General features: G+C 46.4%; 1 protein-coding gene and 1 non-coding gene across 2 annotated transcripts in view; both read right to left on the reverse strand.

Moving 5' to 3' along the window:
- Positions 1-8,332: 8,332 nt before the first annotated feature.
- Positions 8,333-22,299, reverse strand: part of ATPAF1 (ATP synthase mitochondrial F1 complex assembly factor 1) — a 46,189-nt gene continuing 32,222 nt past the window's right edge. The window contains exons 7-9 of the mRNA XM_030205914.1: positions 20,565-20,660; positions 13,960-14,067; positions 8,333-9,180 (exon numbers count right to left, since the gene is read on the reverse strand). Of these exons, the coding sequence (XP_030061774.1) occupies positions 8,974-9,180; positions 13,960-14,067; positions 20,565-20,660 (411 nt within the window). The 3' untranslated portion in view covers positions 8,333-8,973. The remainder of the gene's footprint in view (positions 9,181-13,959; positions 14,068-20,564; positions 20,661-22,299) is intronic.
- TRNAE-UUC lies at positions 9,913-9,984 on the reverse strand. The gene has a single exon. It is a non-coding gene; the product is annotated as a tRNA-Glu (tRNA).

Here is a 22,299-nt window from a genome sequence, read left to right on the forward strand (position 1 = left end):
AACGCGAAGGGCACAACAGTACTTCGGCTGTCGGGGGTTTGGGTCTCCCGTCAGCACAGGTAGTCCACAACGGCGGCGGGGGGCGGTTTTCGGCGGGCCAGGGGGGGTCAAGGGGGCCGTAGCGCGGGGGGTGACAGATTATTCCGAGGCAGGGGGAGGAGTAGGGAAACATGCTGCGCATGTTTCCCTACTCCGCCCCTTGCCTTGGAATCAGCTGTCATGACGTCAGTGACGTCAGTGCGTGTCTGCCTAGCAGACCACCTCCAGGGAGCCACGGTCCCAAGCACAGAACGTTGGCGGTGAGAATTATTATACAGGATGAGATACAATCCTAATATCCATGCCTCCCTCCCTAGCACTCAAAACTTCCACTCAACGTGTAATTAAACTCTGGAATTCGTTGCCAGAGAATGGGGTAAAAGCAGTTAGCTTAGCGGGGTTTAAAAAAAGGTTTGGATGGCTTCTTAAAAGAAAAGTCCATAAACCATTATTAAGATGGACTTGGGGAAATCCACTGCTTATTTCTCCTCCTTCGCTAACTCCAGAATCCCCTCCTTCTATCTCGCCGCACCTTATGCCTGGAATAGGCTTCCTGAGCCGTTACATCTAGCTCCATCTCTGGCTGCCTTCAAATCCGGGCTAAAGGCCTACCTGTTTGATGCTGCTTTCGACTCCTGACTTGTAACTTTTATCTTATCCTTATGTGTCCTTCTGTCTGTCCTTCCCTTCTCCTTTTTGGTCCTGTCTGTTTGTCCTGATTTAGATTGTAAGCTCTTTTGAGCAGTGACTGTCTTCTTCATGTTCAATTGTAAAGTGCTGCGTACGACTGGTAGCGCTATAGAAGTGATTTATATTAGTAGTAGTACTTATTTCTAGGATAAGCAGCATAAAAACTGTTTTACTGTTTTGGGATCTTGCAAAGTACTTGTCACCTGGATTGGCCACTGTTGGAAATGGGATGCTGGGCTTGATAGACCTTCCGTCTGTCCCAGTATAGCAACGCTAATGTTCTTATTTGACATGGTACGAATACCTATATGTTAGGTGCGTAATGGCGACTTGCACTAATATTCTATAATGGAATCTTGGTGCACAGATCCTGCCATAGAATTTGCTGCATCCAGGCGCTTAGGGGCCCTTTCACTAAGCCGCGTAGGCGCCTACACATGCTCAACACACGCAGTTACCGCCTGTTACCACGTGGCTCTTGCGGTAATTTCAATTTTGGCGCGTGTTCAAAAAAATATATTTTTATTTTCTGACGCGCAGCAGCTATGTGCGTCAAGTGGAATTTGCCTATTACTGCCCGGTTATGCGCGTAGACCATTACTGCCCGGTTACCACGTGAGACCTTACCACTAGGTCAATGGCTGGTGGTAAGGTCTCAGACCCAAAATGGACGTGCGGCAATTTTCATTTTGCCGTACGTCCATTTTCACCCCCCCCCCCCAAAAAGGCATTTTTTTGTAGGTGCACTAAAAAATAATTCTGTGCGCGCCAAAAACATGTCTCTGCGCTACCGTAGGCTATTTTTCAGTGCAGCTTAGTAAAAGGACCCTATAAACTTGTGGTGTCCCATAAAATTCACACCTGAACAAAAAAATATAAAGTTTACTGTTGTTAAAAATGATGCAAGGGAAATACAAAATTGCTAAAATTAACGTTTGGTTTTTTTTTTAAATTCCTGCCATTTCTGGCACGCTCCTTTCAAAATTTCTGCCTTATGCACGTAATTGTGTACTTTTATAATTACGTCTCTTGGCCTGTCCCCTGGGTTCCCCCTCCTGCCGATCCTACGCGCCCTCTCCAGGCATAGCTGGCCTGAACTATCCGATAGCGCCAGTTCCGTTTTTAGCCACTTCTCCAACAGTGACCCGAGCAGCGAATCTGGAAGGGATTCCGGTATCCCCACGATCCGTAACTTCGATCTCCGGGACCTATTCTCCAAATCGTCTATTTGTTGGGCTTGCTCTAGGACCTGTTTCTGCAGCTGTGCCATTGTTTCTTTACTGCCTGCGTCACCGTCCTCCACCACGGACATCCGCTGTTCTAGTTCCTCCGTTCTCCGCTTCGTCTCCTCCGATCTGCTCTCAAAATTAGCAATTTGCAGCTGGGGCTCTAAAGCTGATTTAACCGCCTCCATAAGCTGGGTTATCTGGGGCTGTGTAAATAGCTTAGCCGCTGGTTCTGGGCTCGCCGCCATTTTGTTTTCCTGTCCTCCTCTTTGCTTCTCTTAATCTTTTTTTGTTGTTTTGCCCGGCATAGCCTCCAAACTCCGCACAAGGTACCTGTCCATAAACCAGTGCTTAGTCGCTTTTGCGCCTTTTGCCGGTTACTATCGCACTCCTTGGCGGGCCTCACCAGGGGGGATCCAGGGAGAGCAGCGAACCTGCGACCGCTCTCTTCAGCACATCTTGCGAGACCCTAAAATTAAAGTTATTAAATGTTCTTTTCTCTCAAAGAAGTTTTAATCTTCACTAACTTGATCACTGAGAGATGTGGTACCAATGTGTTACATAGTTTTTTGACACAGGGTTGAACAGCGGACAAATTCACACCAAGAAACCTTTTACCTATTCTACTGTTTGTACAGGGCATTAGAGCTGAAATGTTTCCCCCTGTCATACATAACAAATATATTTTCAAATTCTGGAGTAATCTCAGTATCAGCAACGCAAAATTTTCCCTCCACAGCCAGATACTGTACAGCAACTAAAATCAGGCAAAGATGCTACTCAGAAACTATGTACCAAACTGCAGACCTGCAAGACTTCCAGTTGGGGGCAGTTAATATTGGGGACGGTTATAGATTGTTTGCAGGCCCAGAGGGTTGTTGAGAAAAGCATAGGTTTACTGTCTGCTAATTTTTTTGAGACACTTCCCACCTCCTGGCGACACACCGGTGGAGGTCGAGAACGGCTGCTGTTCAGATTCTCAGCCTAAAGGCCAAGAAGGAACCATCTTTCATAGTAAACATAGTAGATAACGGCAGGAAAAGACCTGCACGGTCCATCCAGTCTGCCCAACAAGATAAACTCATATGTGCTACATTTTGTGTATACCCTACCTTGATTTGTACCTGTCCTCTTCCGGGCACAGACCGTATAAGTCTGCCCAGCACTATCCCCGCCTCCCAACCACCAGCCCCGCCTCCCACCACTGGCTCTGGCACAGACCGTATAAGTCTGCCCAGCACTATCCCCGCCTCCCAACCACCAGCCCCGCCTCCCACCACTGGCTCTGGCACAGACCGTATAAGTCTGCCCAGCACTATCCCCGCCTCCCAACCACCAGCCCCGCCTCCCACCACTGACTCTGGCACAGACCGTATAAGTCTGCCCAGCACTATCCCCGCCTCCCAACCACCAGCCCCGCCTCCCACCACCCGCTCTGGCACAGACCGTATAAGTCTGCCCAGCACTATCCTCGCCTCCCACCACCGGCTGGCTCTGCCACCCAATCTCGGCTAAGCTCCTTAGGATCCATTCCTTCTGAACAGGATTCCTTTATGTTTATCCCACGCGTGTTTGAATTCTGTTACCGTTTTCATTTCCACCACTTCCCGCGGGAGGGCATTCCAAGCATCCACTACTCTCTCCGTGAAAAAATACTTCCTGACATTACTCCTGAGTCTGCCCCCCTTCACTCTCATATCATGTCATCTAGTTCTACCACCTTCCCATCTCCGGAAAAGGTTCGTTTGCGGATTAATACCTTTCAAATATTTGAACGTCTGTATCATATCACCCCTGTTTCTCCTTTCCTCCAGGGTATACATGTTCAGGTCAGCAAGTCTCTCCTCATACGTCTTGGAACGCAAATCCATACCATTCTCGTAGCTTTTCTTTGCACCGCTTCCATTTTTTTTTTCAGTTCGTGGCTCAGACCCTGTGCCTGGATCCTGACCAAATGGCCGAGATGCCACTTAAACTAAATTGCTTTAGATGAGGAAATTTCCAATTACCATTGTTCCTTCAGGAAATAAACGGTCTCAGCTCACTACCTGCCTCATTTCGTTTCAAATACGTCCGATATCTGCATGATTTAATATGTCCAGCTCATCAACCTCCGAAACATTGGTGGCTCTTGCCAAAAATCCCCTGCGGGGATCTCCTGAGAATGCAGTAAAACACTTCATGCAACGCAACACCTGCAGCTGAACAATCATTTGCACAGAGAGGAGGCAGCACAAAAATGTATTAAACGTGCTGAGGAGAGAGCCAACATCAGAGAACTAATTACAGAACTTGAAAAAGGGTCCAAGGTGCCCACAACTGGAAGGGCAAGCAGAGAACAGCATGGCCTTTTCTCATACCCCAGTTCACTGCCTAATGGGAGTGCCAATTGGACCTCTGTAATAAATCCTCTCATAACCGAGCCAGGGGAGGCCTGTTTGCAATGTCATTTTCCATCAGTTCTCAGCCTCCTACAGTGGAAATAGCACAGCTTACGCTCCACTGCCTGGGAAGCGTTTTATACAGCTGAGTAAACGGTTCAGTAGCAGGACACAAAAGGCAAGTGGTGCTTAAGGACTCTGTGTAATCCAAAGACTGGCAGCCTTCCACCCCTTAGGTCAGAAGAGGGTCACTCTGTAAAAAGATCCTCCTGCCAAGCAGAAAAATGCCAGCTTGCAGGGGTGTTTGTACAGCACAGACGCCTACAGGCTTCCCTTTCCGTCCACACTACCAGTATGGTTGTGAACTTATACGTTACAGTCAAATGTAAAAACAAACAAACAAAAAAAAGTCTAATTTGAACAAACATAATTAACAGGATTCAAAAAGCACCTTTAACTTAACAGCTCAGGAGCCAAGAGACCTGCAGGGTGCTTCTGTGCTGTGTTTCAACAGGACAGTTCAGGGAGAAAACTTTTCTACTGAGAAGATGGAGGATGCCTGTGACAGCTTTCTGGCAGAGATAGCAGCAACCAAAATCGAAGCACATGCAGACCAGATACAAGGAGCAGCGGGTATGGGAGAAGGGGGGAGGGCGTGGGGTTTTTTGCAGTTCTACTAGTTGTAGAACCCTATATTCTCAATCACATGGAGAAAACAAAAGCCAAGTTCCACAGAGCAGGACTACAGCTGCATTAAGCTTCCCGAAAGAGAAAGCAAACTCAACCCTAGGTGAAACCGCAAGAGTCTGACACAGGCGAGGGAACTGCAAGTATTTGTTAGAATAAAGCTGCCATAGTGCGTTCTGGCTGCAGCTATCACACATAAAAGGAACCCCGAGAGAGATAAACAAACATGGTAACAAAAGCAGACACCTAAATTACATGAACAAAAGGAAGAGTAATGTAGAAGACCAAACATTAAAAAAAATAAATCGATAAATCAGAGCCGAGACCAGGAAACAGGGAGGCTGGTAGTCTGAAAGCCAACCTTGATTTAAATTTTGAAAAGAACAAATGTGTCACCAAACCCCACCCCTTGAACACCAAATTGCAACACTTGCAACCTCTTTGGATTACCATGTCTTGTACTTAAGAGTTGTCATACTCTTCATTAACATAGTAACATAGTAGATGACGGCAGAAAAAGACCTGCACGGTCCATCCAGTCTGCCCAACAAGATAACTCATATTTGCTGCTTTTTGTGTATACCCTACTTTGATTTGTACCTGTGCTCTTCAGGGCACAGACCGTATAAGTCTGCCCCGCACTATCCCCGCCTCCCAACCACCGGCTCTGGCACAGGCACAGACCGTATAAGTCTGCCCAGCACTATCCTCACCTCCCCAGCCCTGCCTCCCAACCACCGGCTCTGGCACAGACCGTATAAGTCTGCCCAGCACTATCCCCGCCTCTCAACCACCTGCCCCTCCTCCCAACCACCCGCTCTGGCACAGACCGTATAAGTCTGCCCAGCACTATCCTCACCTCCCAACCACCAGCCCTGCCTCCCAACCACCGGCTCTGGCACAGACCATACAAGTCTGTCCAAGACTTGCAATTTGCCCAAAATGCTGCTGCAGGAAGATTACATGGTCACATTACCAGGCTCTCCCCTTTTGGAAAATGCTTTGACAGTGTATCATTAGGATCCCAGGATGACTCCCTCCTTGGCCCAGACTCCTAAGGCACTGACAGATAGCAGCACCAAATTGTCTCATACTGATGACTTCATCACACCAAACCAGGAAATCCATGAATGATGTCATCCAAGGAGGTTTAATGACAGGAGACAGTGTGATGTCAAAAAGCTGAAACCGGTTCCCCCAGCAGCCGCCATCTTGGTATGTCCAAAACAAACTATCAGCTGCTGCATCTCTATTGTCATTGTGCATTGTTATTGTATCTCTGTTATATTTTGAAAACATGCTGGCTTGTGCAGTATAGGGATTTATACAGAGGAACTACATATGAGAAGCTTTCAAATAAATAAAAAGGCTGATAGAGAGCATGCGGAGCGGTGAAAGGCTTCCAGGGGGTTCTGTGTGTGAGACGATGAGCAGAGTCGTGGAGAGAGAGAGGAAAACAGAAACTTGCCGGTCAATTGATTTAACCGGGCAGGAGCCTTTCCTGCCCAGTTAAATCGCTTTGAATCGGGCGGTTGAAGTCTAATTACATAAGACAGACAGGAATGAATGCTCGTTATGTGCTAGATACTAAATTTTTTTATTTTATTTTATTTTGCTCACACCTTTTTCAGTCGTAGCTCATGGTGAGCTACATTCAGGTACACTGTGTATTTTCCTGTCCCTGGAGGGCTCACAATCTTAAGTTTGTACCTGAGGCAATGGAAGGTTAAGTGACTTGCCCAAGATCACAAGGAGCAGCGGTGGGAATTGAACTGGGCACCAATTTTGTAACTTGCATACGTCTATCAACTTTTCATATAACTTGCAATTCATATTCTCTAATAAATGTATTTTTTAGACGGAACAAAAATAAAGGCATACAGCGCAGCACTGAAATCCACAATACTACAGCACTGCAATAACAAAGCAAGCTCTGGAGCACCAACAAAAACATGAATCCTCCCCCTTTGACAGACCACTCAAAAAAAAAACCAACCACCGCCCCCCCTCCCAATTCCCCCCTAATAAAGAGAACGCAAAACCAAGGAGGTTTAATAAAACAATATATATATACCTCAAGAGTTTGTTATTGTTTCGGACAAACCAGTGCGGCCGAAAGCTCTGCCCACTGCCTTCAGCCCAGATAATTCAGTAAACCAAATAATGCTTAGCGAGTGAATCATATTTATCACAGATGTATTACCATGAACAGATGTTATAATGATTATTTACATATGTTTGTTGCGTGTTTGATGTTATGCTAATTTTATTATATATGTGAATTTTGTTATTCGCGTAGGATTTTTGATATTTTCAGGCTATAAGAGCTTTTACGATATACAGGCAGGCTCATGCCATCTCCTCTCATACTCTGCTTTAATTCGTTTATCCAGTCCTTACATGTACATGGTTTTCTTTTTAAACCCAAAGGTGAATCCTAAGGGCGGTTGAACAATTAAGTATAAACTATGTTGTTTCTGACTTTACTTGTTTTCGACTGCTTTGGGTCCTGCTAATCTGTACATCTGCTGTCTTAGCAAAGTACAGAAGAAAATGATTTATGTTACTTTTACTAGAATTTTTACTGCTTGTAGAATCTGGCTTTCTTGAGGGGGGGGGGGGTCAAGGTGACTGCGGCACGGCCAAGGCTGGGCGGGCCGGGAGCTGAGATGGAGGAGATTACTTGCAGCGGGGACAGGGTAGATTTCTGTCCCCGTGCAACTCTCTACATTAAACTTCCTTGATGTCATCAGTTGTGGGACAGTTTACTGTGACACATGCTAGTTCTTTTTCTATGGAACTTTGTGTAAGTCCCCCAAAACAGATTTATATCTGTGTAATTCTGCTTACACAATAAAATTAATAACCTATCGTCTTAAAAATCTCCTTCCCTCAGAAAAGATTCCAATCCAAGGCAAGCAGATACCATTTTCAAACTAGCACTGTTACAAGAAAGTTTAAATGTCATCCTTTCATATGCAAATCAGAAGCAATTTTAAGGTGCCTGCAGCCAAAACTGTTTTATTCCAGGGAGGTCCAGTTAAAGAATCCAATTTGCAAAGGTCTGAGGGTCAACCACAGGATAGTCAAGGAGGTGGTCCCTGAGCTGAAATGTTCTCTGCTCTGCAGTGCCTGGATAGATAATAAATCTCTCCCATGCAGGGCCGGGCACTGACCGAGGGCCCAGCCACTCTGGCCAGTTGCCCGCCGCCACTGCTGCACACTACAACCCCCCCCCCCTCCCGGTCCTACCTTGAAGTGCCCTGATGGTCTAGTTTGGGGGGGGGGGGGGGCTTGCCGATACTGACCAGGAAGGGCCCACTGAGGCTCAGGGGACTGTGGTGTGTGGGAGGGGGAGGCAGCTGTGGCGGTACTGAAGCGGTGGAGGGCAGCCGGGGAGGGGGCTAGATCACTGTCAGTCCGGCCCTGCTCCCATGAAATGAAGGATCACAAAAGTGAGCTAGGAAAGCCCTGCAACTCCAACTATTTCAGATCTGGGGGAGGGGTAGAAAACTGTAGTAGACACCGGTGATCCTTAAACACTAGTCAGGAAGAGAGAGATGGTGCAGGTATTGCTGCCAATATGTGCTTGGTGTACCCGTGAAATGCTGACAGCTTCAGAATCTGACCGTCACTACTGAGATGGTATACACCGTGTTTGATACGAGGGTACATTTAAAAATGCAAAGGCATATAGACCCCTGGTTTCACCGTTGCTCCAACCATGAAACCATGACAAGAGGAACAGGGACGGCCCTGGCTCCTCTTCTATAGCACTATCACAGCACTACACACCTGTAACGGAACAATTTCACACAGCAATTCTTGGCTAGTGGTTTTCAAATTAAGCTTTAAAATGCTCATATGGTCTGAGCATTGATAAATACACGATAACAGGATCCACAGCCAAGGTGGGAAGAAATCCCACGTTCACGCCTTGCCCTTGGTTCTCAGGTCTGTTTCTGGTCCCGGGTGCTCTCGTGGCTGAGTCTCAGCTGCTTTCCAAGTCCGCTTTGCTCCATCTCCGAGATTACCATCATGTACTTAAATTCATCAGGGCTGTGGTTAAACATCTCCACCAGCCTGTAGGTCTCTGGTCGATGAGTGGCGTAGAAGAGCTGCACCTGATTGGCCAAACACTGCGCTTCCAGAACATTCTGTGAAAGGTTAAAACTTGTATTAGAAAGTAGGTTGTTATTTCTGCCAATAAACTAACACGCAGCAGTGAAGCAGTAAAAAAAAACAACAAAAAAACCCCAAGTAATCAGAAATTCACCACAATGCGAAGCTGCGTTCCCTTTTAACACTCATTCTGATGCAACACTGCACACTCCCGCTCCCTGGCACAGATTCTTATTAAAGACCTGCTTTAGGACGTGGTGGGGAAGGTGCAATATTTATGGCTGCACCAACTTAAATTGCAATTAATTGCAAGATTCATTGCTGCACTATCTAGCTACCATGGCTTTAGTGGACAAGTACATAAGTACTGCCACACTGGGACAGACCAAAGGCCCATCAAGCCCAGCATCCTGCTTCCAAAAGTGGCCAATCCAGGTCACAAATACCTGGCAAGATCCCCCCCAAAAAGCGCAACACATTTTATGCTGCTTATCCCAGAAATAAGCAGTGGATCTTCCCCAAGTTCATTTTAAAAATGGTCTATGGACTTTTCCTTTAGGAAGCCATTGAAAACCTGTTTTAAACCCCGCTAAGCTAACTGCTTTTACTACATTCTCTGGCAACAGAGTTTAATTACATGTTGAGTGAAGAAATATTTTCTCCGATTCGTTTTAAATTTACTACTTTGTAGCTTCATTGCACGCCCCCTAGTCCTAGTGTTTTTGGAAAGAGTAAACAAGTGATTCACTTCTACAGAAGGCAAATCTTTCCCATACCGGGAGTTGAACCCGGGCCGCCTGGGTGAAGGCCAGGAATCCTAACCGCTAGACTTCATGGGATCTTCCACTAAACCTTCCCACGGGCTATTTTATCAATGGATTAGTAAACAGGTGCCTTAGACTGTAAATGCTTTCAGGTAGGGATTTACTGCACCTGAATACATAGCACCACTGTATATGTCCAATCACATTATAAAAACGGTCAGTATTATTAATCTCTATGGTATGGATAGGGTTAATGCCTTGCCACTCAGCCCTGCTGGAGATGTGAAACTATTTGGAGTATGGCCACACTGGGAGGATTATATCTCCTGTTTAAAAAGAACTCTGTATCACTGATAGGAATCTGAGGCTGGTGGGAGAGTTGCCTGCTTATCCTGAACTGTATAAAGTAAGGGTGCCTTGGGGATAGGCAACAGTGCTGGTGCTCCACCCTTCCTCCCTTTGCAATGCCTTCAAAAGGCAGCAAGAACAGCATTGCATGAGAGAAGTGTGTGTGTGTGGGGGGGGGGGGGGGGGGAGTTATTTCTAAGGGCAAGTTCCTGCAGGGTTTTTTATTCCCAGATTTTTTGGGCTTCCAAATCAACTGTAACCAGCACTGAGATCTGGTGTGATGACCTCATTTGCAACCACCCAGGGATTTATTATGTGCTTTCCACTTCCGGAGGAGTAGCCTAGTGGTTAGTGCAGTGGACTTTGATCATGGGGAACTGGGTTTGATTCCCACTGCAGCTCTTTGGGACTCTGGGCAAGTCACTTAACCCTCCATTGCCCCTGGTACAAAATAAGTACCTGAATATATGTAAATTGCTTTCAATGTAGTTGCAAAAACCTCAGAAAGGCAGTATATCAAGTCCCATTTCCCTTTGCCTATTTGAGATTCTACATGGAATGTTAATGTTGCTATTCCACTAGCAACATTCCATGTAGAAGCCTGCCCTTGCAGATCAGCCGTGCAGGCTTCTGTTTCTGCAGGATGTCAGACTCACTGAAACAGAAGCCTGCGCGGCCGCGTTGCTGATCTGCAAGGGCAGGCTTCTACATGGCATGTTGCTAGTGGAGGAGTAGCTTAGTGGTTAGTGCAGTGGACTTTGATTTGTAGGGAACTGGGTTCAATTCCCACTGCAGCTCCTTGTGTCTCTGGGCAAGTCACTTAACCCTCCATTGCCCCTGGTACAAAATAAGTACCTGAATATATGGAAACCGCTTTGAATGTAGTTGCAAAAACCTGAGAAAGGCAGTATATCACGTCCCATTTCCCTTTATTCTAATCACTTAAGCAAGACTCTCAGCTAGGGGCCATGCCTTAAGGCTCCTTCCAGAATTTGGCATTCATAGTCCTTAAATCAGCCACTAGGTAGTGCTATCGCATAATGATTAGGACTCCCACCTCCTTAAGGGCTGTGAACACTGTCTCCGCTGCATTCCCACTCCTGCCAGCCCAGGGAGCAAAAGACCTGACACGGAGTCAGCAGTGATGGACTGGGAGAAGAGCCTCTGGCATGCATGCCCTTCTTCAGCAATATGGTACAGAGTTATTGTACAGCAGGAAAGGGAAGGAGACAGCAGAACAGTGGGTGAAGAGGGAAGGAGAAGGAACGTGTAGAAGGAAAAAACAGAGCAGAGGGCACACAGGGAAACAGTGCGGAGGAGAGAGGAACAGAAACGCAAGCAGACCTCAAGCAAATCGAAAAGCTGTAAAAATATGCTGAGAAAAAAATCTAGGGGGGGGGGAAGTCATGATAGTGTCTGACACTGTCATTTTCATGATGATGGGAAAAGCACCTGAAAGGGGAAATTACAAGTGAAAGGAGGGTGGTGGATGAGGATGAATTAAACTACGGTGACGGAGAATGAGATAAGTTGAGAGATGAGAGGTCAAAAGAAGAGGGAGTGTACCCCCATTTTGTTTCCCCCACTACAATCTCTATATATCACAGCCTGTCCCACTGGGGGTGCTAAACTCAGCACAAGTTATCCCTGCTTGGAGTGTACTCAGTGCTGGGAAGACTCAAGTACCCACTGAACCATCACAGCTGGTACCCTAATCCCTGTCTCTATTCACAAGACGAAGTGAGGAAAGGCAGAGCCTGTGGACAGCTGAAGGGAGAGAGAGAACAGAAAAGCTGTGGAGGGGAAAGAAGGCAGAGAGGCAAAGAGAATGCTTGGAAGGAATAGAAAGTCTGAAGCCTTCAGGCCTCGTGATACAGTCCACATGTTTCCTATGTATGGAGAGGGAGAGACAGATAGTTGTATACAGAGAAAAACCTGTGGAAAAGGACAGAGAAGGCAGAGAACAGTGAATCCAAATTGAAAGAGTAAGATTTTCAAGAAAACTAAGTACGAAAAGAACACACAACAAAGAAAACACAACTGAGATAGAGGAAAATACAGCTCAAAATGGAGAAGGTTAGAACAATGTCTATTAAATAATTCTCTTCATGACATTTGAGGGCCACACATGATACTAAATGTGTAAAATGCAACCATGCACCCCACAACTTATACCATGCTTTTTGGGGCTGCCCAAGGGTACGTGCCTTTTGGAAACAAAGCCAGAATTATTTAACTACAATAACACAGGTCTCAGTAGGTGGAACCTGGGATCATTATGTCTCAGACACACAAGCAGCATTTGCGACCCAGGCGAAAGGAAATAGAGTTTGGTGTCGCAAGGTATGTTTAGTGGCACGCAAGACTATTCTACAGAAGTGGATAGACCCGGATCCACCGGTGTATTGGCACTGGAGGAACCAGATACATGAGTTGGCCACCTGGGAAGCCAAAGAGGCGAAGGGAGTCCCAAAAAGAAAAAAACAGTTCATGTCCGTATGGGGCCGATATATACAAGGACTTAGTCCACGGGGGACGAAGTTTGCTCCTTAAGCTTGGCAGTACACATGGTCTGAATGGTTAAACCCACTATCCCCAATATTGTTTGACACACAGAAGTAAGGGGGGAGGGAAGGGGAATAGAGGGTGAGGAGGGGGGGAAGTATACAAAAAACTTGATGATGGTCTGTTCAATACTTATATGTGAAGTTTCACTGTACTGTTGAAGTTTTATATTTTACGGTATCTGTTATACCATATTTATTTCATCATTAATAAAAACGTTGAAACATAAATAATTCTCTTCATTTAAAATACTTATATTCCTAATTCACTGCCACCCAAAATTCTCCTTTTATAGCAGTGAGTGCTATACAAAAATTATGACACAAACCCTTCCCTATCTACTGGACTAGCCGTTGAGCCCGTAAAAACGGGCTGGTATAGAGGTTTTCCTCCCCCCGCGGTCACCACCGCTCCCCCCCCCCCCCCCCCCGCGAAGTCGCCACCGCTCCCCCCCCTCGAAGTCGTCGCCGCCGCCACCCCTCCACCTGGTCCGGGCCCTCTCTTCCCTTCTGAACTTACAGATCCATTCGCCGAACGCAGGCAACACACATCAGCTGACCTGCCCCTTCCTTCTCTGCCTGTGTGTGTCCCGCCTTCGCTGACGTTACGTCACAGGAGGGCGGGGCCACAGGCAAAGAAGGAAGGGCTCACTGCAGCTCAGCTGATGTGCGTTGCTGCGTTCGGCGAATGGATCTGTAAGTTCAGAAGGGAAGGGAAGGGAGGGCCCGGGCCGGGTGGAGGGGTGGCGGCGGCGACTCCGAGTGGGGGGAGGGAGCGGTAGCAACGTCGGCGGCGCAGTTTCCCTCTCAGTCCCGCCCCCCCCCCCCCCCGTCATCACGTATTGACGCGGGGGCGGGACAGAGAGGGAAGTCTCTACTGCGCATTTGCGGTGAGTACGGTCACTCGCCGTTTATATATATTGATTTTCACTGAAAGATGTTATCCTGGACAAGCGAAGCATAGCGTAGAGGTCAGAGCACCGGATGCTGACTGAGTTGCAGCAACAAGATCCCTTATCGCTGTGGGCTTCAGGATTCAGTAGCTGGGGTTGGGGGTTGTGGCTGAGGGTTCTGTAACTGGGGGTGAAAGGCTGCCAGACCAACAGCACAGAATCAAGCAAAGTGAAGCGGCTTTTACCAGGAATCGGGAGTCCACTTCTGCTGTCATCAGCACGATGCCCTTCTCCTCCTGCAGCTCACGATAGTGATAAAGTACCAGCTGACTGGGGGCAGCGTCACGTGCAGTCTGCAAAAGACAAGAGCAGGGACTCCTTAATACTCAGAACAGCCGCAGAGCGTCAGTGTGCACTAGAGAGCCGCATGGGAATGGGGTTAGCGGGAATTCTGCAGTTTCCGTGTGGATCCCCCCTCCAGGTCCACGGGACCCCCGCATGGATGAACGCAAGTCCTGTGGGGTTCCTGTGGGAGTGCTGTGATAGGCCAGCCTACCTATCCTTTCCTTGTGCCATGGAAATTGTAATAGCACTAAAATAAATTAATGGATACAGTTGATAGAATTGAAATCTCCATAAGCACTGAGAGAGGAAGTTATCATCAACATAAGCTACTGTTAAATTGAGTTATTTTACCACAAATTGGGTTATTTTATCACACAGGATGGAGGAGATTACTTGTGAGGACGGGCAGGGAAGGAAATTACTTGCGGGGATGGAGGAGATTACTTGTGGGGACGGGTGGGGAAGGGTATTACTCACAGGGACAGGTGAAATTTCTGTCCTGTGCAACTCTGTAGTGCATACCGTAAGAATATAGTGACTTTTTCTGTAACTTTGTGAATAACTGTTTCCACTGTAAACCCCATTCTGCAGAGACTCCCTAATCCTATAAACTTGTGCGCCTAAATTGTACTTAGCGTACAAATCTGCATGTACAATTTATAAGATAAGGTTAGATGCTAGAACGCTCCACAGAAATGGGGATAGCAGGGATCCACTCCAGGTTTGGGGGGATCCCGTGGGGATAGACCCAGGTACTGCAGGATCCCCACGGCAGTGCCTTTCCGGCACATACCTCAAGGCCCCCTGGTGGTCTAGTGGCTTCTTCAGGGCAGGAAAGATCCCCACTCTTTACTGCACGATGCCACAGCTCTGATCCTCTCGTCTCTGCTTTTTTAAAATGGCTGCTGAGACATCTGTCTTGCGAGGCCACCACTGGAAGTCTCAGCAGCCATTTAAAAAAAAGCGGAGACAGCAAAAGGATCAGCAGCAGCAGGCAGGAAAGAGTGGGGATCTTTCCTGCCCCGAAGAAGCCACTAGGCCACCAGGGTGCCTTGAGGTATGTGCCGGGAGAGCACCCAGGACCGGAGGGGAGGTGGATGGATGGAGTCAAGATGATAAAAACGTTTGAAGCCATTTAGGTGAGTTTCTGTTTCTCGTGCAGCCGTCATCGCTGTACACTCAAAACAAAGCTGCTGTATCCACGTTGTCGTTCTTTATTGTTGGTGGCATTTTTATATAATCTCACTTATATTTTCAAACATGCCTGCTTGTCCAGCATACAGATGTACACAGAGGAAGTATAACAACAGAATAACTTTTCATAGGTAGAACAATAATTTGTTATAAATCGTAATCAGTGTGTCATTTAGAGGGGCTGGTTATAGGAACACCCTAGCACTCAGGTTGAAACCTAGGAGCACTTAGAATCTTTTTAACTTGCTCCTTTTGTTTTGTGGATTGCAGTGGTATATGATGAACATGCACTTGCCTTTATTATTTCTACTTTTTCACAGAGAGGTATTGAATAATGAGGGAAGGGCTTCCTTCATGCAGAGGTTTTGTCCAGCATCAGTCTAAATGTGCCAACACTGTCCAGTTCTGCACACTATTAACCGCCAAGTTCATACAAAGTTAATTATGTTCAGTGGAAAATAAATCTGTTCCATCACTTTTTCATTATTGATAGCAAGTACTACATATTAAGGGCATTTGCTTTAAACTTTGTTTTAATTCATTTATTCAGTCCTTACATGCAAGTGGCTTTGCTTTTTAACCATAGACATCACGTGAACAATACTGGTGCCAGCCGGGTTCCCACCCCTGTGGGCCAGCACTTTACAAAACCAGATCACTGTACCAGTGACTTCATAGTAAGAATCCTGAAAGGTAACTTTAAAACAATACAGGAACGTAAGACCTTTGAAGTCAGAATGATTGAATATTTTGACACCCAACAGACAGGACTTAATAAAGATCTGGGTTTTCTAGCCCATTATAAACCATAAAGTTGTACTGCTATGTTTATCACCCTCCTCTCTCACCTATCAACCCCCATCCTGTTAGACTATCTCTGAAATGCTTTGATGTTCCCATGCATACCTCCTACCCACCCCCACCCTGTTAGACTGTCAATGAAATGCTTGGAAGTTTTTCTTATATATACTATCAGCTACCACATTTGCTTATATCCGATCTGACGAAGAAGGGCAACTTTCGAAAGCTAATCAAGAAATGTATTAAGCTGTGTCCAATAAAAAAGGTATCATCTTATTTTCTTTTCCATGTTTTATTTTGTTTGATTTCTATTGATAAACCTAAGGGTGGTTGAACAATTAGGTATAAACTGTGTTGTTTCTGACTTGTTTTGGAATTTGGACTGCTTTGGGTCCTTTGCTGATCTGTACATCTGCTGTCTTAGCAGAGTATGGAAGAAAATGATTTATGTTACTTTTACTAGTCTTTTTACTGCTTATAGAATCTGGCTTCCCTAATTTCTGATTACATTTCTACATCCGTCTGTTCATCTTGGCCAGGTGGTCGGTAGTACACTCCTATCACTATCCTTTTCCCCTTAACACATGGAGTTTCAATCCATAGGGATTCCAAGATGTGTTTTGTTTCCTGCAGAATTTTCAGTCTATTTGATTCAAGGCCCTCCTTAACATACAATGCTACCTCTCCACCAATTCGATCCACCCTATCACTAAGATATAATTTGTACCCTGGAATGACAATGTCCCACTGGTTATCCTCCTTCCACCAGGTCTCAGAGATGCCTATTATATCCAATTTTTCATTTAGTGCAATATATCCTAACTCTCCCATCTTATTTCGTAGGCTTCTGGCATTCACATATAAACATTTCAAACTATGTTTGTTGTTTCTATTTACATCTTGGTCAGCAGTTGGCAGTGTTACTTTGCAATCTTTTGCCTGATTTTTATTTAAAGACACCTGGAGGGGCATTTTCAAAAGAAATGTCTAAGTTGGAATTTGGACGTCTTTGTAAAACGTCCAAATTCGGAGGCGGGGAAAAGGTAATTTTTGAAAAAAGATGGACGTCCATCTTTCTTTCGAAAATACCAAGGACATCCTTAGATTTGGATATCTTTGATTTCGGCGATTTTCGAAACCAAAGATGTCCAAGTCTAAAACGTCCAAATGCAAGCCATTTGGACGTGGGAGGAGCCAGCATTTGTAGTACACTGGTCCCCCTGACATGCCAGGACAGCAATGGGGCACTGCAGTGGACTTCATAAAATGCTCCCAGGTACATAGCTCCCTTACTTTGTGTGCTGAGCCCCCCAACCCCCCCCCCAAAAAAAAAAAAAAAAAAAAAAAAACCCACTACCCCCAACTGTACACCACTACCATAGCCCTTATGGGTGAAGGGGGGCACTTATATGTGGGTACAGAGGGCTTCTGGTGGGTTTTGGAAGGCTCGCTGTTTACTCCACTAATGTAACAGGTGGGGGGGGGGGGGGGGAGTATGGGCCTGGGTCCACTTGTCTGAAGTGCACTGCACCCACTAAACGTGCTCCAGGGACCTGCATGCGCTGTCACTGACCTGAGTATGACATCTGAGGCTGGCACATAATATTTTTAATGATGTTTTTTGAGAGTGGGAGGGGGTTAGTGACTACTGGGGGAGTAAGGGGAGGTCATCCCCGATTCCCTCTAGTGGTCATCTGGTCATTTCAGGCACCTTTTTGTGCCTTATTCGCAATAAAAACAGGTCCGGGTGAAAACGTCCAAGTTTTAGTCTTGGACGTCTCTGCTTTTTTCCATTATGGCTCAAAGACGTCCAACTCTTAGGAACGCCCAAGTCCCGCCTTCACCACGCCTCCGATACGCCCACCTCAGATTTGGATGTCCTTGCGACGGACTTCCGCTAGAGACGTCCAAAATCTGGTTTCGATTATACCGATTAGGACATCTCTGAGAGATGGACGTCCAAGTGCAGATTTATGTCGGAAGATGGAAGTCATCTCTTTCGAAAATGAGCCTGCTGGTCTACTATGGTCTCTATTGCAACCTCACTATCGGGAGTTTAGAGCTAGCTACAAAACTGAAAGAAGCAACATTGGGTGAATAAGTGGTGGGGGGGGGGGAGAACAGGGTACTTTACAGACTCAGGATGGGGATATTATAAAAAGAATTTGTATCTTTTTATACTAAAGAGACCTTTAATAATTCTTAGATCTGTAAAAAGAAGCATTTATGGATCCTCAGCACAAAAAATATATTTTCAAAATGCGTGCCATGACTAAGCGCAATTGTGCGATTAAAATTTTCAATCGCACAATTGATAGTGATTAAAATGTTTTACATTTGCCTACCCCTACTTGTTACTGAAATTCATATCAAATAACTGTACTGTACTTAAATGAAAATCTCTGGCACCAGATACTCCTTCATCAAATATCAATAAAATGGTTCAGCGAGGACATATTGATATTTTAAGAAGGCACATCTGGCGCCAGAGACTTTTCAGTTAAGTACAATACAGCTATTTGATGTGAATTTCAATAACAATGTATTTTTTGAGTCACTGGAACTGGTGCAATGATTGAAATTTTGGAATACAGCCTGTGGCTGAAATAGATAAAAAATTCTGAGTACCCTCCGATTTATAGATTATATATATTGATTTAAAGTTCAGGAGTTTCCTTTAATGTTAATAAATTATGTTATAGGGAAAACCATCAGAATTTATTTATAGAATACGCTTAAGTTGATATTTCAGCGCCTAAATCTGTGCGTATCCATTTACAACAATTAAAACATAGCGTAAATCCTGGTGCATAGATTGAGGCAGAATGGGCCGTATTCCATAACTAGACGCCTAAATTTCAGAATGACCATTTTCCTGCCCCTTTTGTTAGCAGTTTAGTGCACATCATTACAGAATACGTTTAATGTGTCGTGCGCCTAAATTCTAATCAGTGCAAATTAATGCTCACTATTGCTTGTTAAGTGCTGACATCAGCGCTCATTAGCTTGTTAAGCCTATTAAGTTACGTGGGGTGTTACATAATCTGCGCCAATTTCAGCGCTTAAATCTAAGAACACTATATAGAATCTGGGGCATAAGAGCCAACTTTTCAAAATAATTCGGGGTGCTGAAATTTTTTTTTTTTTTTTTACAGGTGGTGCATTCCCCCCTCCCCCGTCCCCCCTCTCTCCCCCGTCTCCCCTCCACCTCCCTCTGAGTTCCAGGCCCCCTCCCTCCCCCTCCCTCTGAGTTCCAGGGTCCCCCTCCCTCCCAGTTCCAGGGTCCTCCCTCCCTCCCTCTCTCTGTCCCACCCACCCAGTTCCACAGGGTCCCCCCATCCCTCCCTCCAAGTTCCACAGGGTCCCCCCCGTTCCACAGGGTCGTCCCCTCCCTCCTTTCCTCCGAGTTCCACAGGTTTCCCCCCCTCCCTCTGAGTCCAGGGTCGTCGTCTCTCCCTCCCTCCCTTTGAGTTCCAGGCCCCCTCCCTCCGAATTTTAAAAGTCATCTTGACTTACCTCATCGGGGTTACGGCGGCCAGCAGCAGCGGTAAAAAGCATACAGGCTCGGCCCTTAGTTCAGTTTTCCCTTCTCTCTCTCTCAGCTCTGGTCCCACCCTCATTTCCTGTTTCCACAAGGGCGGGACGAGGTAAGTCAAGATGACTTTTAAAATTCGGAGGGAGAGGCCTGGAACTCGAAGGGAGGGAGGGAGGGACGACGACCCTGGAACTCGGAGAGAGGGACGACGACCCTGGAACTCGGAGGGAGGGAGGGAACAAACTTCTGGTGGGTGAAATATTGGAGGTGCTCGAGCACCCACAGCACCCACGGAGTCGGCACCTATGATTCGGGGGATTATGCAGGAAGCAGCGCTTGGGTGACCACAGCTTGTGAATATTGACCCCAAAGAGAATTACATATCCTAGACTTTCCTCTAGGGATGACACTTTCTCCTGGGATAATGAGAAATGGGAGACTACTCATATCACCCCTCTCCTCAGGTCACTTCACTGGCTTCCAATCAGATACCGCATTCAATTCAAGCTTCTCCTTCTTACCTACAAATGCATTCAGTCTGCTGCCCCTCACTACCTTTTCTCCCTCATCTCCCCCTATGTTCCTGCCCGTAACCTCCGTTCACAGGACAAATCCCTCCTCTCTGTACCCTTTTCCAACACCGCCAACTCCAGGCTCCGCTCATTCTGCCTCGCCTCACCCTATGCTTGGAACAACCTTCCTGAGCCCTTACGCCAAGCCCCCTCCCTGCCCATCTTCAAGTCTTTGCTTAAAACCCACCTCTTCAATGCTGCATTTGGCACCTAACTCTTACCGTTCACTAAATCCAGACTGCCCCAATTTGACTGCCCCTATCGGACTGTCCGTTCACTTGTCTCTTAGACTGTAAGCTCCTTGAGCAGGGACCGTCCTTCTATGTTAAATTGTACAGCGCTGCGTAACCCTAGTAGCGCTTTAGAAATGTTAAGTAGTAGTAGTAGATCAGACCTGCCTTACCTGTATATTTATGACGGAAGTGAAGTGAAGCTCTAGTCCAGACCACTGGCCCACAAAGAACTCATAGCCTTCCTGTCTCGGCACTGCATATAAGAACTGTAAATAAGAATAAAAACACAAAATCTTGCAGATCTGTGCGTTCATTATAGTACATGTATTATGTCAGGTTCCTTAATGTGGTAACAAGAGATGCGAGGTCTCTGGAAAGTTTTCTGAAAAATTCTTTTCTCGTTTGCATAAAACCTTTTCTTAGAAAATGTTACCGTGCAGATTTCTCCAATAAAGTTTGATTTATATGTTTAGTTAAAATTAAAAAAAACAAACAAAAACAAAACATTATATTACATTTCCCACCACAACAGTGGCCTAATGGGTTTGATCCTGACAACCTGGGTTCCATTCCCGCTGCAGCTCCTTGTGACCTTGGGCAAGTCACTAAGGGGTCCTTTTACAAAGCTGTGGTAGCGGTGGGAGCCATTTTTCCCATGCGCCAGGGCCCTTTTTACCGCAGTGTGTAAAAAGCCCCCCCCCCCCTAAAAAAAAATGGGCAGGGAACACTTACCACCACCCACTGAGGTAGCAGTAAGAACTCCTGGGGTAACCAATTACCGCCAGGTTAGTGCCGCGGTAAAAATTCCAAAAATATTTTCCAGTGCACTGAAAATGGCATACGCTCTAGCCGAAATTACCGCCAGCGGCCGAGTTGGGCCGGCCGTAGTTCCAGGTTACCACGTAGCAACTGTTTCACAAAAGGGCCCCTTAACCCTCCAGTGCTCCAGGCACAAAATCATAGACTGTGAGACCCCCAGGGACAGAGAAAGTACCTGCATATAACGTGTACAGCGCTGCGTACATCTAGCAGCGCTACAGAAATTAGTAACAGCAGTAACGACTATAACTGAATTCAAGAAAGCAATGCGACATGCAGAGAGGATCTCTGAGGGACAGGGAGTGTAGAGTTCGGTTGTTGGTACGGATGGGCGGACTGGATAGGCCGTATGACCTTTATCTACAGATGTGGAGGGGCATAATCGAAAGAGGCGCCCAAGTTTGCCTGAGGACGTCCTCAGGGGACGTCCCCGCGAAGGGGCGGGGAAACCCGTATTATCGAAACAAGATCGGCATCCATTTTTCATTTCGACAATACAGTTGGGGACGCCCAAATCGCAAAATTTAAGTTGACCTTAGAGATGGTCGTCCCCGATTTTCGTCCATAATGGAAACTGAGGACGGCCATCTCAGAAACAACCAAATCCAAGCCATTTGGTCATGGGAGGAGCCAGCATTCATAGTGCACTGGTCCCCCTGACATGTCAAGACACCAACCGGGCACCCTAGGGGGCACTGCAGTGCTTCAGAAATTGCTCCCAGGTGCATAGCTCCCTTACCGTGGGTGCTGAGCCCCCCAACCCCCCCCCTCCCCCTCCGAAGTCCACCTGCCTGAAGTACACTGCACCTACTACAAGTGCTCCAGGGACCTGTATACTGCTGCGATGGACCTGAGTATGGCATTTGAGGCTGGCAAAAAAATATTTTTAAACCTTTTATTTATGGTGGGAGGGTGTTAGTGACCACTGGGGGAGTAAGGGGAGGTGATCCTCGATTCCCTCCGGTGGTCATCTGGTCAGTTCTGGCACCTTTTTGAGGCTTGGTCGTGAAAAAAAATGGACCACGTAAAGTCGGCCAAGTGCTCGTCAGGGACGCCCTTCTTTTTTCTATTATCGGCCAAGGACGA

The sequence above is a fragment of the Microcaecilia unicolor genome, chromosome 6 (assembly GCF_901765095.1).
Source record: "Microcaecilia unicolor chromosome 6, aMicUni1.1, whole genome shotgun sequence".
Taxonomy (NCBI): Eukaryota; Metazoa; Chordata; class Amphibia; order Gymnophiona; family Siphonopidae; genus Microcaecilia; species Microcaecilia unicolor.